The 17,052-nt window shown below is 54.2% G+C and overlaps 2 protein-coding genes across 6 annotated transcripts; both read right to left on the bottom strand.

Annotated features, from left to right (window-relative positions):
* Window positions 1-420: 420 nt before the first annotated feature.
* Window positions 421-8,074, bottom strand: Gjc2 (gap junction protein gamma 2). 3 transcript variants are annotated; one of them, XM_085829977.1, is made up of 3 exons: window positions 7,612-7,786; window positions 3,420-3,498; window positions 475-2,528 (listed from the first exon to the last, which is right to left on the bottom strand). In XM_085829977.1, exons 1-3 carry the CDS (start codon window positions 7,784-7,786, stop codon window positions 1,187-1,189), a joined length of 1,596 nt encoding a protein of 531 aa, XP_085686103.1. In that variant the 3' UTR covers window positions 475-1,186. The 3 variants fall into 3 exon arrangements, with proteins under 3 accessions (XP_021033642.1, XP_021033643.1, XP_085686103.1); XM_021177983.2 differs by lacking the exons at window positions 3,420-3,498; window positions 7,612-7,786 and adding an exon at window positions 8,017-8,074 and having other exon boundaries at window positions 421-2,528; XM_021177984.2 differs by lacking the exon at window positions 3,420-3,498 and having other exon boundaries at window positions 421-2,528; window positions 7,612-7,670.
* A 646-nt stretch (window positions 8,075-8,720) lies between these two features.
* On the bottom strand, window positions 8,721-16,812 carry Guk1 (guanylate kinase 1). Of its 3 annotated transcripts, none has more exons than XM_021177386.3 (8): window positions 16,793-16,812; window positions 11,673-11,786; window positions 11,298-11,339; window positions 10,835-10,931; window positions 10,061-10,199; window positions 9,896-9,980; window positions 9,298-9,383; window positions 8,721-9,056 (listed from the first exon to the last, which is right to left on the bottom strand). In XM_021177386.3, the coding sequence occupies exons 2-8, from the start codon at window positions 11,782-11,784 to the stop codon at window positions 9,021-9,023; spliced, it is 597 nt and encodes a 198-aa protein (XP_021033045.1). In that variant the 5' UTR covers window positions 11,785-11,786; window positions 16,793-16,812; the 3' UTR covers window positions 8,721-9,020. The 3 variants fall into 3 exon arrangements, with proteins under 3 accessions (XP_021033045.1, XP_021033042.1, XP_085686102.1); XM_021177383.3 differs by lacking the exon at window positions 16,793-16,812 and adding an exon at window positions 16,526-16,684; XM_085829976.1 differs by lacking the exon at window positions 16,793-16,812 and adding an exon at window positions 12,599-12,638.
* Between the last annotated feature and the right edge of the window lie 240 nt (window positions 16,813-17,052).

The following is a 17,052-nucleotide window of genomic DNA, read 5'->3' as shown; positions in this document are numbered from 1 at the left end:
TCCCTATCCTCTGCCCTCCCCTATCTCTTCAAAGTCATCAGCGCTACACACCTCTAGCCCAAGATGAATGGCCTCTGTCCCTGAGCTGCAGGCTGACCTTGTGCCTGCCTGTTCTTTGTTTCTGACATCTGTGCCTCCACCAAGCCCCACCACCCAACCCTGGCCTGCTGCCTGGCACCAAGTGGCACCATCATTGGTCCGATGACCTCCAGGGTTTGGTCTCCAGCTTTCTTTTCCAGCCTGTCCCAGAGGAGGGGGTCTCCTCTCCCAGCTTCCCCAAAATTAATTCAGTCTTTCCCAATGAACTGCTGTGGACACGTTTCCGAATGCTCAGACACAATGCATGGTTACACACACACACACTGGTGCACACTGACCAGTGTGCAATGTGGGCTTAGACACATAAGCACATGGACACACTTGAGTGTAAACAAAAGTTAGTTTTATTTTACTTCCTTTGTTCTAGAAGTTGGCTTTAAAACGGGGAGAAGGGGACAGAAGATAGGGACAGGCCCCCCAGAGCTCTAATTTTCCAACATGGCCAACACCACAGCCCTGGGCCACAGCTTTATGCATCTAAGCAGCAAGGCACAACAGAACTTCCAGGATGTCCCCTAAGAAGGAGTCATACCAAGTGATCTCAGCTCAGAGAGAGGAGCTGTTCTTGGTCCGGGCCTCCTTCGGGTCTTGCTCAGTCTGCCTCAAGTGGGGAGCCAAGGGCCGAGAGTAATCAGTGCTGGCTGCCTGTCCCTGACCTGGGAGTTCTCTGGCTCTGTAAGGGCTGAGGGCGCTACAGAGGAACCCGTTCTGCTGCTGCACTGAGGATAAGCTCAGTCCCCAAAAGGTTCGTGCCAGACACCCCAAATCCTATGGGGAAGCTGCGAGAGAGCCTTGGAAGGAAGGGCTGGAAGGCCCAGCAGAGGGGTCATCCCTGCTCAGCATAGCCTGGAGGGGCAGTCAATTCCTGGGACACAGCTCTGTCCCCATACCCTCAGGGGTCACAAATAAGACCCTGGTCACTCCCCTTCCTATCCCGCAGGGAGGTACCTGAGCCAGCACTCCTAAGGGGCTTCAGCTCCCTCTTTTAAAGACCCCTAACGAGGTTTGCCAGAGATCACTGGTTGAGGGCACAAAGATTTCCACTGAATCCTCATGCCAAGCCCTCCCTGAGCTCTCCGCAGGGCCCTCAGATCCACACGGTGGCCTTGCCGTCTCTGCTGCCTGTACTGCCCTTCTCAGAGCCAGCCCTGGGCTTAGTGGCCAGCTGTTCCTGAGCTCCCGGCCGGCCCTGCTCCCCAACGGTGCCCCCCGACGTGGCGCTGCCGGTTCCGGAAGCTAGGCCGCCCGCCCTGGGTGCCCCCCGAGAAGTTGCATTGAGCCCTGCGCACGGCGGACTGTCGCGGTCCGCGGAAACCGCCGCCACCGCCGCCCCATCGCGCAACGCCTGCAGTGCCAGGTTCGCCAAGTTCTGGTCGTGCGCTCGCGCGCGCTCAGCTGCACGCACCACCAGGCTGTAGTCTGGAGGGCAAGCCAGGCCGGCGGCCGCGGCCGGGAAAGCGCAGGGCGGTGGGCGCGGCGTGGGGCCAGGACCCGCCGCTGAGGCTCCCCGACGGCCACGCACAGCATCCTGCGCACTGCCGAGACCCAGGTGCGCCATCTCACAGAGGTTAAGCAACAAGCATAGACAGCTAACCACGTACATGACCAGCAAGAAGACCGTCTTCTCGGTCGGCCGCGACACGAAGCAATCCACTACGTGGGGGCACGGCTGGCGGCTGCAGGCGAAGAAGGGTGGCACCTCGAAGCCGTACAGTAGGTACTGGCCCACCAGAAAGGCCACCTCGAAGGCCGCCCTAACCACCAGCTGAGCCACGTACACACGCATCAGGCCCTCCCTCTGGATGCGCCGCCGCCCGTCGTGCTGCCCGGCCGGGCCAGGAGTGACCACCGTCTTGCCATCACCTCCGCCCCCTTTGGCAGCCACATCCTCCGCTCGCTCCTCCTCCGTGTCTTCTCCGGGGCCCTCAGGCGCCCCCGGCTCCTCGTCCTCATCCTCCTCTAGAGCCAATATGGGCTCCGCCTCTCCCAGATCGGTGGTGTCTGGCCAGCCAGGTGGCGGCGGTGGCAACTGAGCCCTGGGCAAGCGCCGGAGGCCAGGGCGACGTCGGAGAGCGCGTCTGCGCTCCTGTTCCGAGGCCCGCGCCAAGCGGTGGACTGCATAGCCCAGGTACATGACAGAAGGTGTGGAGATGACCACTATCTGGAAGACCCAGAAGCGCACATGAGACAGGGGCGCAAAGGCGTCGTAGCAGACGTTGTCACAACCCGGTTGCCGCGTGTTGCAGGTGAACTTGGATTGCTCATCTGAATAGATGGACTCACCACCGACGGCTGTCAACACAATGCGGAAGACCACCAGCACAGTGAGCCAAACTTTGCCCACGAAGGTGGAATGATTGTGGATCTCCTCCAGCAGCCGCGTCAGGAAGCTCCAGCTCATGTTGGTCATGGGAGCAAGCAGGTGAGACCTACAGGCATGCATGCAGGTGGTCAGTAGGGACACAACTGGGAGCTGCTGAGCCCAGAGTTGTGGAGCCTGCAGGCTTATCCAGCAGCTGTCTACTTAAACACCCCAGATGACCTTGAGCTCACTACATTACAGAGGTCTCCTGCCTCTGCATTCACATCCTATGTGCTAAAGATGGGGACCGAGAATCTTCCATTGATCCTGCCCTTCCTGTCTGCTCTCTCCTAAAGATCTCCAAGAAAGCTTCAACTTGTAGGAAGTGCACCTTTGTCTCAGGCCCCTAAAGCCATAAAGCCATTGTGCTGCCTTTATTGGCAGAGAGGGGGAACAGGGACAGCACCAGCCTGGCTCAGTCCCAATTGGATGCCATCCTGCTAGGACTTGCCCCAAGCCTGCCAGCCACTCAGGCCTTTTCAACCTCTACTGCATCCCAGCCTTTGTGGTCAGAACCCATAGTCTTGAGGCTCCATCATCCCTCAACCCCAAACCTTCGGCCCCCAGCCCTCCCCAATGCTTTAGCTTCCCATTCCAGCAGCACCAGTCTTTGTCCTTCCACACCCCGCACAGCAGCTCTAGGGGGCCCTTCCATTAAACGATCCTCCCCAAGCCCTTAGCCTGTCTGCTACCCCTCTCACCCCTCCCACTGCTTAGAGGCCATCCAGGGCTCTTTCATCTAGCCCCAGGTCCTAGTCCCCTGGACTGTCCCAGGATCTGTCCAGGCAGGACTGGTGAGGCTGCAGACTGATACATGACAACACTTGGGCACCTGTGAACCTCAGAGATGACAATATTCAGACCGACTCAACTCAGTCTGGAAGATATGTGTCAGAGAAAGGCCCTGTGTTTCCCTCGTGCACACCCTCCCTCGTCACAGCACCCACGGAGTTACTACCTGCTCCTGGGAAAGTATGGGGCAGGAGTCCCCCAAGCATTCAACACTGACACTTCTGGCTCCCTCCCCTGGCAGGGCCTTGGAGATAGCAGCAGCAGGTATGGACCAGCATCAGGACTGGTGGCTCCAGAGCTCTTTATGTAGCTAGGGCCTCTCCCCTCAGGGCAGGAAGAGGGGGCAGCCAGCAGAACAACAGGGGTTCCTGAGGAAATGGCCCCACATCCTCACATCTGTGCATCCCCTCTTGGGACGACATGTGTGTAATCAGAGACGCACACTCTCATGTGAACACATGCATGCACATGCAAGCTTGTGTGTCTGTGTTATATATGCAAATATTCACACGCACATACACTCATGTGTATGTGCTGTGTAGCTACCCTCATGTGCACACAGGTACACATCTGTAGACACACACTGTACACTCATATGCGTGTACATGCCCTCAGAGACAAATGTATGCTCAAGGATGTAGACATTATAAATACACGTGTGCACACACACACTGGCACCCACATACTCATATACACCAATATTCATATACATTTATTCACACACTCAACCACACATGTGAAGACTCAAGACTTACACAATCAAATGCTCACAAATGCTCATTCATAAAGAAGTGTGAGCTCAGGCACACATGTGATGCACACATAAGAACATGAGAGTAGATTCAACTCTCTTCCCTCAGCTTCAGTCAGTCCCCCAACCTGAAAGTTCAATCATTGGAGCCTAAGGCTTACCAGTGCAGACACAGGATGGTCTGGGTAGACCTGCCTGGCAGTGTGGAGTATTTAATAACTGAATCTCTGAAAAAGCCTTGCTTGACAACTCGCCATTTCTCTCCGGCATACCTACTCCTGTCGCAGTAGCTGATCAGCACTGGAGTCAAGATGTGTACAGGCAACAATGGAGACACTGTAGCTTAGCCCTGGGCTGACTCTGTCCCTGGGTGGAAGGACCTGTCACTCAAAGCCTGCATGCAGTCACAGCTATTCACTCTTTAGAATGGCACGAAGATGTGCTATGCTTGTAGAGCTAACCTGGGCTTGGGCCATGTACAGGGGGAGCTTCCGGTGAAACCTCTAGCCTATAACTCTCTTGCCTAGCCTTGGCACTGACACACCAGCAAGTACCTTAAACTACAGAGGGATCAGACCCATATGTCAATCTCTCCTTCAAAGGGACCTGTCCACTCTCAGACTGCTTTACATGTGTTGCTGTCTCCTGAACATCTTAGTGTACCAGCAAACCCTGAAACCACCCACACGTGCTATCTGCACAACTTGGTACCAGATTGTCACTTGCTTTCTAGGTCCTAGCTGCTTCACTCTCCCTATAAACTTGGCTCATGCCCACTGGGGTACCTTAGAATGCACACGGAGATTACCCCCATTGCCCTTCAATGACTTTTTTAAAAGACAAGGTTTTATGTAGCACAGGTGGACTTCAGACTCCGTATGTATCAATTTGTAAGAGTTATGATATCCTTGAACTCTCCATCATTCTCCTTCTGCCTGACAAGTGCTGGGACTTTCAGGCATGTCTATGCTCTCAGCTCCTCCAGTGACTTCTGACTAGGGCACATATCAGGGTCCCACCTAGTCACTGCCCCAAGTGCCCTGCCCATCCTCAGTTGGCTCCTGCTACTACATTCTCTGCTGTGCTGGAGCTCCCACCTGCCGCCTTTCCCTGACTTCATAGACACAAGCAAAATCACCTGGCCATACAAGTTTTACACACACGCACTGGAGGTGGGGGTGGGGGAGGAGCAGGGAGGACAGACAGAGAATTATTCATACTCAACACTCTAGTCTGCCTATCAGATGCTTCCCAATCACTATAAAGGTTAATTTTCTGACACCATCATGAGCTAGGGACTCTAGAATGCATTTGTGTTTAGCTGGTAGAGGCGGACTCGGACTCTCACAGAGGTCACTTACAGATACACCGTGGAAACCTGTGGTGTGTGTATGATCTCTGGCTGTGTCCTCTGAAAGGCCCTGGCTGTGGAAACACGTGAGAAGTGCAAGCATTTCTGACATGGGTATGTTCACACTGCCTGTAGTTCTAGTGCTTGGGAGACAGATAGGGAGATTGGAATTTCAAGGTCATCCTCTGCTACACGGTGAGTCAGATGTCACTGAGACCCTTTCTCAAGCCCCACTCACAAAACAAAGACCCTATCTAGGTCCTGGGTTCTGGGCGTGCGCCACCACGCCTGGCCTCACTTCTCTTTCAATAAAAGGAACTTCGAATCCCTGGGGGAAGTAGCTGATCAGAAGGCTAAGGAGGGAAACAAGAGTGTGGAGAAAGCTCAAAGAGGAAGAATGTGCTTACACACTCACACACACTGATAGGTGGATTGCTTACACTGACACTGTAACAATTCAACCAGTAGACTAAGGAAAGTAGAATCACAGACTGCAGCTTTGGTTACAGATACCCCAGATAATAACAACTGCACCCATGAATAACCAGGCTGATGACTGGAGAACCATCCCATCTCTGTGCAGAGGAACTCTGAGATGGGACATACAGTTAAGGGGAGCACACACCCACTCCAGCAGCCACATGTGGGTGGCAACATCATATCAGAGGACAGCATGAAATGGGGACTTGTACCTTTGCAGTGACACCTGAGCCCTATGACTCGTCATCATGGCTGTTGATACCACCTATAAAGACAGGCTCAACACCCCCATAGTATTCTTTCTGAAACCCATAACCCCAACAAAGCAAGAGAAAACACAGGCCAGTTTCCAAGAGGGCACCCTGAAAAATACCCAAGTAGTATTTAAGTAGCCATGGGCAGCTAAAACAAGGAGACTAAGAGGTGCTGTGGTATCAGGAGGGGCAAGGGAATGTAGGAAACAGACAGACTGCAGCTTTTCACTAACAAAGGCAGCACTAGAATTTATTATGGTGATGTGTTTCATGCCAGTATGGAATGGGAAATGAGGTCCTCCAGGATCTTTTCTGTACTGTTATCTCCTCTGTTGTAAATTTAAACATGTTGAAGATGTAGGACTCTACCACAGAGGTGTGGCACCCAGCAGAAACTACCAACCTCCCTCTTTGACCTGTGAGGCCTTCTTCACCAGCACCCAAGTCACATTCCTGGTAGTTCAATAAGGCATAACTTCTTCAACTTCATACTGTGGGGACCAGAAAAACAGATGGGCTAGCCTGCACCTACCTGGTGTAAGAGTCACAACCCTAAGTCTAGACAACTCCTACAGGTTGAGCCTTCAGCTAAACTGCATTCCAGAAACGGAGCGCTAGCCTGAGTAGGCAACCCCCTCCCACTCTCCATGCCTTCCTTTGGCATTGCCCAGAGTGCACACGTGTGCCCAATTTCTTGTGGAAAGTCCATACTCACCCTGGTCCTTGTTTCTCCAGTCCTGCCAGCCCCTCCACAGCTGAGCCAGGTTCCCCTCCCCATTTCTAGAAATCACTTCCCAGCTGGGTCCACAGACACTGTCCCATACAGAGCCAACTCCAGCCAGCAGGCCCTCCAAAGTGGATCTTCTCCAACCTCCCCGTCCTTGGACCCTCCCCTTTTGGCTGCTCATCCTCAATATCTCCCTCTCTGCAGTCCCTAGACACAGAAGGTAGGTGGGAAGGAAGCACTTAGAGCGAACTGCTGTGGCATCCCGAAGACTTCTGTGCTGGCTACGGGGCCACACTAACACAGCAGCAGTTGTGTAGGTCCAGCTGCTGAGAGGGTCTGCTTGGTAGCAGGCAAGTGGATAATGAAGTTTCTTCAGTTTCAGTAGACTGGGCCTGGTGCCCATACTGATCCCTGGGACACACTACAACTGGCTGGGGTGGACTGACCCATCTTAAGATGGTCTGAAGGGTCTCAGCTGCTGGGGGAGGTACTAAAAACACCCAAGGCTCTCCGGTTTGTTCCCATCTCCCTCTACCATGGGTCTAGTTACCCCAAAAGAGCCACAAAGCCAGCTGAAGCCAAGCTAAAGGACACCCTGAGGGTCCCTTAATACAGCAAGACAAGATCTGGCCAGAGACTCAGTGAGTCTTCCAGGGTGGCATCTGGCACCACCTGTGACACACCCCACATAGCCTGAGAGGGGATGCAGGAACCTGGGAACCTCCACCTTAGCAGTAAGGAGTACAGACCAGTCAAGGTCCAGCCAGTCTGCAGCCCCAGCAGTACCCTCCCTACCTTCTCCAGGCTGGAAATGCAAACCTTCGGCTGAGCCCCTCCACCTGCCGGCTGGATGCTGATCCTCTCTAAGGGCATACTGTGGGGCTAGGGCCACCTCTCGCCACCAAGCACAATGGGGGATGGAGGAGGGGCCCTCAAGGGCTCCATTGTTCCCCCTAGGGTCTGAATCCATGATTGTCCCTGGGGGTGGAGCAGCAGGGATCTAGACAGGCCTGCTGGTCTCCCCAGCCTCCACTTGAAGTCCAGGCAGTTCTGGCTCACCCTTCTAGAGAAACATCTGCAGTTTTGGAGGCAGCCCAGGACGTCCCAGTCTCCCTGGCTACTTCTGCCTGGGTACCTGCCTGCCCTCTTCACACCCACATCCAGTTAATACCCCCAAGTCTGCCCCAGGAGCAACCTCACCTGGAGATGCACAAGGCAGAGCTGTGGCTGACCACCGGGTGGGGGTAGCTGGCAACAACCACTGCCCTCCCTGCTGGGATTGCTCTCTTGGGCGGAGCCAGCAGCCTGGGCCGGGAGCCCAGAGGAAGAGGGAGGACAGCAGGACCAGACACTCAGAATGTCTCATCGTGGACAGGAGGGGAGGGACATCTCCCTCAAGAATGCTGCACCCTGCTACAACCTCTAGAGCTCAAAACTTGGGATCTTTACAAAAGGCCCAGGACTCTGCCTGCCTACCAGCCCTAACAGGGTTCACTTGCCCTTCCTTGTGTTGGCTGGCTATACCCAAGGACAAGAACACACAGCACCCACAGGTCCAGGGCCAGCATTATGACCTTAGCTCTTCCCTTGCGGCTGGGCACTTTGGTTCCTGGCAAGTGATGTCTATCCCTCTGAGTCCCCAAATGGCTCAGAAGCACCTCAAAGAGACAGCAGCACTAGGTTGTCCAGGGCTGAGCCGATTCCAGCCCATACTGATTGTCCCAGTTGCCTGGCTCCCAGGGGAAGAAGTGAACACAAGCAACCCTAGCCAGCATTCTGATGACTGGTGGACCCTGAATGCGGGCAGGGACAAGGGCCACCGGACACCTATGCAGAGCCCCCTTAGCAGTCTTCATCTGGGCTGACCAGAGAGGGGCAGAAAGCCAGAGGCCATAAGCCCAGTATGGAGGGCTGTGACACTATAACTCAGTAATTACTTTATTAAGAGGTCAGTCCCGCTCCAGCAGGAAGAACAAGGAAAGGAACACAAATAGTCCAGGGAGATTAGATATGGGTACTCTTTGGAGTCATTCAGTCTCAGTGAGTCAGCCCATGGTGCAGAGCCACCATGTGGTCAGACAAAGGGTAGCTCCTTCTACTCCACAGTGGAAGTCTACTACAAGTCCTTGGTGCCCTGGCGAAGGTCCCCCCACCTCCGGGCAAATTTAGACCACAGGCATCACTCTGTGGAATGAAGCAGGCCTTCAGGCATGGACAGTTCCCTGTGCTTTCTTGATTTCCTGCCAAGGAAGAAGGGAAACAGAAAGTCAGGAGAGGCGGGAACCAGGGAGGGCTAGGTCTCATATCCTCCCTGGGTTCCCAGGGACTCAGGCTTTGCACCTGTACTTGACCAGTCTGGCAACTGGCAGAGCCAGTGCTGCTTACAACACACCAAGGGTGTGAGCAACAGGGTTTGCTGCGTTCACAGGATGGCTTGTGCAGGGGACTTCCCCAGGACAGGGTAGATGGGAAGGGGCCTACCTCAGAGAGCGCCTGCTTCAGTGTTGCATAGGCTTTATCCAGGTTGTCATTGATGATCACCAGGTCAAACAAGCCAGGTTCCTTGCCTGGGGTGAGACAAGAGACAGATTCAGGAACACTGGGACTTTGGCCCCTTCTGGGCTTGCCCCACTGTTAACAACCTGCTATCTGGCTATGGCTACTCTTGCTGTCACTGTGGTAGGATGGCCAGGGCTGGACAGAACTCTTGCTTCCCTTCTTCTAGAGAACCTCAGCTGGGGGCTGCTCCCATCAAGTCCTGACTTCTGGAGTGTGGACCACTGCCCCTGCCCAGGCCTCTCAGAACCAGCTCTGCCTGGGATGGACTGCCACATGCACACAGGGAAACAGCAAAAGGTTCAATGACAGTGTCTGAATGTGGGCCAAGCTCAGACCCAGAAGCAAGAGCATAGCTACAAAAAGATACCTACAACACTTAAGTCAGTAAACAAGTGTGGCCTCTCAAAGGCTCTGCAGACAGTGGTCTCGACCCTTCCATCTTTACCCTTGGTCCTCCCCAATTTCTGGTGGATGGGCTGGCCACATGCTCAGAAGGTACGAATGGTCTGACTGCACTCACTGCTCTCCATGTCTGTCCGTGCAGCTGCCAGCCGCTTTGCCAGACTCTCCTCAGTCTCAGTGTTGCGCAGTCGCAGTCGTTGCTCCTGAAATACAGGTCCTTGTCAGGTCAGTATTCTGCAGGTCTCAGGACCTGCCCTGCAGGTTTCCCACACCAAGTACCCACCAGCACGTCCAGCGAGGGAGGCTGCACAAAGATGTAGATGGGACGCAGATCAGTCTTCTTGATGCTGCGCACACCTTGTAGGTCGACATCTAGCACACAGATGCGGTTCATGGCCTGCACAGCCCGAACAGCTTCCTTGCTGGGAGCAGGGAAGGACAGTGAGCAGATAGATGTTCAGTGGATCCAAGAGAAGACCTGGCCCTTAAGCCCACAGGAGTTCTTGCCCTCCAGCCACCCTCAGGAATACATGCAATGACTGCTTAACCTTGTTGGCTTCTTAAGGCTTTCGAGAGCTTCAGAGAAACTCGGCCCTTTCCACCCCAAGGCCCATCCTGGGCCTGACCTGGGTAGTGCAGAGGCTCTCGTGAACCCAGCACCCTCTGTACTTTCCAGAACTTCCAAGCATATACTCAACCCTGTCAGGCCCTCTGACATCACAGCCCTTTGTACCTGTCCTGTAGCCGAAAGCCAAAAAGGTTTGGGCCTGGGCTGCCTGGCACTGCCTACCTCTCCACGTGAGGTGCCTCTTGTGGCTCTTTGCCTCGCCAGATGGCTTGAGGACAGACGAGCCTGGGGCATGACTGGGCCTGCTTGTTCCCTGGAGCCTATCAGCTATGCTCAGAGACTAGGGGGTTAGCAAGCCATCCCAGCCCTAGGCAGGAGACTAGGAGAGCACTGTGAGGTCAGAGGTGACAGGCTAGAGTGCTTCCTTTTGTTAACAGCTCTGGAATTACCCTGATCCATGAAGCTGAGCCCACACCAAACTCAGCCCACCTTGTCCCGTACAGGTTCCCTGAGAACTCAGCATGCTCAATGAAGTCCCCTGCTGCAATATCACGCTGCATCATCTCCCTGGTCACAAAGTAGTAATCTGGAGAGGAAGAGAGCTTTCCAGAAGGTACCCGAAACCCATCCCTGCCTGACCTGGCCCCTCTCCATCCTACACAGGACTGCTATGGCCAGATCTAGGCTGGAACAGATACCACTGTCCCCACTGTCTTTGCTGGAGGATTGGAAATGGCCAGGTTCCACACACCAGGCAGGAAGAAGGTTCAGCCTTCACTATGATGCAGACTCTAATCAAGCCGTGAACCCAATAGCAAGAGAGATTCTCCTGCTGGGGATGAAGCTGTTACAGCCAAGGCACAGAGCAACCTTGCCCCTACCCCTACCCCCACCTCCGCCCCAACACTCACTAGCTGGTGCCCAAAACCCCTGAATTAGCAGGCCGGCTCACCTTTGCCATCTTCTTCACCAGGTCGTGGGTTCCTTGTAGTATCTAGGAAAAAAAAAACAAACAAAATTATCACACACTGAAGGGATCTACAAACCTTCCCCCACCCAGGTCTTCCCTTAATGGCCTGCTCTGTCCTCTGGTTACGTAACAGCAGGCGGTGCTCAGCCAGTGGGCAGCCCAGACCAGATGTCAAGAAGTCACTGGGGCCAAGATGCTTACTCTAGAAGGAGGCCTGGGAAGGGAGAGGGTAATGGGGATGAGGAGGGTGAGGAGAGCATCTGCTAGATCGGGTGTGTGCATCTGGGGACTCTAGGAACAGTCCTGTGCTGGGACAGCCTCTGAGCTCTTTGCCCTTCAAGGTCCGGAGGCACTCACGGGAGACGCTGAAGCCGAAGATGCTGCCATGCTCCTGGAACAGTTTCTTGAGCAGAGTGCTCTTCCCTGCCCCTGACGGCCCGCTCAGCACTACTGGCCTAGGGCCTGCCATGCCTGTGGGAGGAGGGATATCATAGACATAATTGGGGTTAGCTTCACGGGTGCCCTGGCATTCTGTTCCATAGGAGACAGTGACGTGAAGGCCAACATCCTCATATACTGTGACCTCTCCTCACAACACCAGTCAACTGGCAAGGTGGCAAACACAGGCAGCAGGAAGGCTGACAGGATTCCAATATCCAGCCTCACCCACACCCAACAGGATGTCCACAGGCCAAGTGACCCAGAGCCAGACAATGTAGCACACTGGTCCCACCCCATAGAGGCTGCCCTTCAGAATCTGACTTCACACTGCTGCCTGAGCTTTGACTCCCTTAAATGGCACTGCCCACAGGTGTCCCAAGTCTGAAATAGAAATGTCCCTATCCCTACAGAAATCCTCAAGTCTGTTCAACCCAAGCCTATTTGGGAAACTTCCCACTAGATATGCAACCATCTCTGACTTGTCTAGGAAGGACAATCTGCTGCCAAGAGTTGGATGAGCACCCCCTACCTCCCAAGGGCAACGTGTGCAGCTCAGGGTGGGCCACGGGTCCGGGCTGCCAGGGAGGAGCACCGGCTGTAGGTATGAAAGCCCAGCAGGAACCTCCTCCATCAGGCTATCTGGGACCTGAGCTTCCTTCCTTGAGGTTCCGATGGCATCACCTTAGTACCAACTGATCCCCCTGCTCCCAGGCTCGTGCCTGAGCAGACACAGCCCCACCTCACTGTCAGCCGTGGTCCTCCAGCCAGGAGTCTGAGCAGGTCAGTTACACGGCAAGAACCCGGTCTATAAAGGCCCTCCTGCCTCCCAGGACGGCACCCACCTACTTGATGTGCTGCAGCCTCCATGGTAGCCTGGGAAGAGTCAGTGGCTGCTCTGCACTGAGGGCTAGGGGGACTAATCTCTGCCAAGCCTATACCCCGCCCTTCTGAGCAATAAATCCCTCGGGCACCAGCCCTGCCTGCACTGTGACATCAGCCCTGTCCTCCCACTCTGCAGGAAGGACGGGGCAGTTACTTGTCCTGCTCCTGAGATCTGCGCCTACACCTGTTCAAACAGCCAGGGCAGCATCTGAGTGCACCGGGAGACCAGGAAGAGCCACCCCGGCACTGAGTACTGAGAGACCTGAGCTGCTGCTCTCTTCTGAGGTCTAGGCAGAGGGAGATCAGGGAAGGTATTGGGGAGCTGCTGTCTGTCAACCCAAGCACCTTTGACTTAAAGACACAGGCTACAGGAAGGGCACCAGCTTAGAGAGGAATTGTGTTCTTAATCCCCAATGTAGGCCATGAAGTAATCTTACAAAAGCAGTGTTGCTGGTATTCTATCAGATTCTATCCCACAGAAACACAAGTACTGTATGTAGGGTACACGTGCATGCACATGCATGCCACACATGTACAATGAAGATGCACACATGCGCACATGCACTTGTCCCTGAGAAGAACATAGGACCACCTATCAAAAAGACAGAAAAGGGACCTAGGGAAACTTACCAAGGATCGTCAGTGCTGCCTCTCAACAAATCTGCTCCCTTCTGCCTTTCTGCAGAATGCTTACCGGCCAATCACACTGACCACTCTATACCCTTTCCTTTCCGGGCTCCAGCCACCCAACTCAACACCAACTTCTCAATGGCATAGGCATCCCTTTCCCTAGTCATTGAGCCAGCCCTGCTGCTTCCACCATGGCCTGGCCTTAGGGTGTGCGCTGCAAACCACACAGCCCAGCTCCTTCGAAGCTCCTTCCCCTCTGCCTGTATCAGGCACTCAGTCAGACAGCGCCCCAAGGTGCTGCACAGCCTCAGATGCCCTGTGAGGGCCACAGGTTGTGACCTGCAGCTGCCAGTATGGGTTCTACATCTGCACTTTGCAAACAGCCATTTCTGGAGCTGTTGGTTCCCTTGAGCGTCAAAGGAACTCAAGGCAGTGCTCACATGGGGCTCGGAGAGGCTCACCGCATAGGTGTATCCCACACACTGAAAACACAGGAGAACCAAAGCTAAGAGAGATGTTCCAAAGTGCACAAGGTAAGAAAACTTCTGAGAAAAGGATCCCAGGGAGGAGAGCCTCTAGGAAGCCATGTATTAGGGACAAGCCTGGTTGGGAAAGACGATCTGCCATCCCATCAGCAATGGAGCTGCCTGTACCTATCCAGGACTTTATAACCTGCTTCCAACTCTAGGAATGAGTTGGCGTCACCCACAATCCAGCCCAAAACCCTCATCTCTGGCACTACAGGAGCCCTCACCTGCCCTAACCCTGTAGGCCATGACCAGGCAGCAGGAAGGAGGACACTAGCACGCGCATGCAGACGCACGTCAGAGAGCTGAATCCTACCCAGCTCTTCACACCCGACTGCTTCCCCGCTGAGGTACCTAACTCCCAAGCCCTCTTTCAGGAGTCACAGTGTGTAAGTTCTGTCTTGTTGCTAAACCACAAAAGACGGGAAGACATCTCTCCAAGTGCCATCCTGTTCACACCTTGGTTCTGCAAAGTCCCAGCAGGTATCCCTTGGCACATACAGCTCACAGATCTCTGACAGCCCTCGGTGACCTTCTATGACACTAAACTTGCTTGGATCTACAAAGACTCCAGATGACCTTAGTTAGCTAGCTGTGTGGTACAGTGGCAGACAGCAAGGACAGTGTGGGCCAGGCAGGACTAGTATGGACCTGGGAAATCCCCAGGCCCACTGAAGGAGGGGCTCTCTCTCATCAGTAGCCAGGTGACAAGACTATTACTACATCTCCACAGGGCCACAGCTTATGTCAGAAATTATAGATATAGTCTTTGACCTAGCATTTATATAAGTATGTGGTGGATAGAAGCAACTTCCTTTGGGGAGACCACTGAAGAAACTTTGGACCCCCATCTCTTCAGCTTTCCCAGTCCCAAACTTCAACTGCCTGACAAAGAGCCCCAAGCCCCTAATTGTAAAACAAGCCAAGATTCAAGCGACTTCATAGGAGCACTGGAGGGAACATGCTCTGCTGGGACATCCTAGACAAAACTTCCTATACAGCCTCTTCCAATCTATACCTCAGGCCTCTAGGACTGGAAATCTGCCACAACCATCACCTCCCTCCTGTCAACTGAAGAGAAGGCCCTTCCAGGAATGAGAAGAATTACTAGTCTTCTAAGACAAACAGTGCTAGGCAGACGTGAGTGGCACACCCAAGCCCTGAGCCCCCAGGACTTAGGCACCTCTTCCAACAGCAGCAGCCAGAGCAGCCAAAGCATTTTCAATCTTATTCCTCTGAGCCATATGGGCCTACCACGGCCTCCCAACAAAGAGGTGGAGGAGCAGCAGCCAACCACGGACAGCCTGCTGCATCTTCCTGGTGCTGCCCATCTCTTCCCAGCAAGGACAAAAAAGAACAGGCTGATTCCTTGGCCAGGAGTCATGAGGTAGAGGGAACATAAAGGAAAAAGGGCTCAGAGCCCAACAAGGATAAAGGGGAAAGACCTAGGACACTGCACAGTTTGTCATCTGCTCGCTCACTCGTGCAGAAGGGACACCAAGGCCTTACAGGGTCAGGGAAGACTGAACAGTGGAGGAGGATGGGGGACAGGGTAGAGCAAAGGAAACTCAGGCCCAGGTCGTGTAGGCAGGGGATGGGTAGGGCAGGGCAGGGCAGACTAGGGACCAGCAGAAGCAGAATCAAGAAGATAGGGACCGGGGCTGGAGAGATGGCTCAGTGGTTAAGAGCACTGACTGCTCTTACAGAGGTCCAGAGTTCAAATCCCAACAACCACATGGTGGCTCACAACCATCTGTAATGGGATCTGATGCCCTCTTCTGAAGACAGCTACAGTGTACTTATAGATAATAAATAAATCTTTAAAAAAAAAAAAAAGAAAGAAAGAAAGATAGGGACCATCACATGTAATCAGGGAGGATGGGGACAGGACAGGATGGGACAGGGAAGACTAAGGCCCAACCAGAAGAGTCAGGGATACAAGAAACCTTGCTCATAGGGCTGCCTCCCAAGAGCTCAACCCTACTCTAACTTTCCTTCTTTGTCGCCTGGGCTCTTTCCTCTCACACCCCCTTCTGCCTTTTCTTTTCCAATTACATCATGTTTCCTGGATATTTTGTGTTTGTCAAGACAGACAAGAAAGGGAAACAACTTTAGTAGTCGCTTTCATAACTAGCCTATGACCTCCTGCAAGGTGAACTTAAGGAGCACCCACAGAAACAAACCGCATTCTTCTTTCTCTCCTTGGACCCTATCAAAGGCTGACCAGTCATTCACTTGCTTTCTCCCTCTCTCCTCAGATACCGTGGAGCTAATGTCACCTGCTCCACCTCCAGGAACCACCAGAACGAACCCCGCCCACTTCCACGTTGGATAAAACGATGCCTGAGAATAATAAGCCCAAAGGCAGCTTAATATTTTTTTCTAAAACAAAACAAATCGGGACAGGCCAAATCCTAATAGTCATCAGGGCCTGCACCATCTGCAATCACTGAAGTCCAACACCCGCAATGGCTCTGGAGTAAAGCCATGTGCTTGAGCCTACCCAGGACGCCGGCTGGGTAGGGAGCAGAGGAAGAGCGCAGACTAGGCTCAGGCTGCACCGATCTGCTGGCAACTGGGACTCCGCGTGCCCATCCCTGTCGTTCTGGGGTCCCGAGAAACACATTCACCCGGCATCCCCACAAGAACAGGGTCACTGAAGAAGGCACGCAAGGGAAATATGCTGCCACAAGTCCCACTCCGAAGACAACCAGCCACCAGCGCACTCACCGTCCGCGGGGACCCGACCCAGGGCGGCCACCGCCAGCCCGACCAGCGGGCGCCGCAGCATCAGGGACCGCCCGCAGGACTACGTCACAGCGGCGCGCCGGCCCACGGGAACACACCGGAGTGCCGCATGGCTGCGCACACAGAGTACGCAAAGCACCAGCGCCGGCCACATCCCACCCTTGCCCGCTGACACTACGTCTCCCTCGCCGGCCCCACCTACACCACATTAAATCCCGCCTTGTCACGACCCCCAAGCGACAGCCACACCTCAGCCCAACAGGAGGGGGAAGCGCCGCGATGCTGCGCAGGTGCACTGTGCGGTTCTCCCCGACGACCACGCCCACTTCTCTGATCTTGGTTGCTTCTTCTCCAAACTCCGCCCTTTTCCGTACTCTCCTTTCTTTCCCTACGCTCAAACCCTACCTATCTACAAAGACCCTGAGAGGAACGCATCAGAAGTCAGCTTCGAATCCGTTTAGTTACATTTTCGGGTTAGCCGGTTAACTGTTAAATCATTTCAAGAGGCG

Source organism: Mus caroli, unplaced genomic scaffold (genome assembly GCF_978045245.1).
Source record: "Mus caroli unplaced genomic scaffold, Mus_caroli_1 scaffold_13, whole genome shotgun sequence".
NCBI lineage: Eukaryota > Metazoa > Chordata > Mammalia > Rodentia > Muridae > Mus > Mus caroli.
Note: the sequence above shows the minus strand (reverse complement) of the source record. Positions and strands in the feature narration are given on the sequence as shown.

Coding starts and splice junctions, on each gene's coding strand:
- Gjc2 (XM_085829977.1), bottom strand. CDS start 7,786: ATGGATTCAGACCCTAGGGGGAACAATGGAGCCCTTGAGGGCCCCTCC. Junction 3,499..7,611: donor GCATTTCCAGCCTGGAGAAG/GTAGGGAGGGTA, acceptor TGCTATCTCCAA/GGCCCTGCCAGGGGAGGGAG. Junction 2,529..3,419: donor CCATACTTTCCCAGGAGCAG/GTAGTAACTCCG, acceptor GCATGCCTGTAG/GTCTCACCTGCTTGCTCCCA.
- Guk1 (XM_021177383.3), bottom strand. CDS start 16,586: ATGCTGCGGCGCCCGCTGGTCGGGCTGGCGGTGGCCGCCCTGGGTCGG. Junction 11,340..11,672: donor CTTCGGCTTCAGCGTCTCCC/GTGAGTGCCTCC, acceptor TTTTTTTCCTAG/ATACTACAAGGAACCCACGA. Junction 10,200..10,834: donor GGGAACCTGTACGGGACAAG/GTGGGCTGAGTT, acceptor CCCTGCTCCCAG/CAAGGAAGCTGTTCGGGCTG.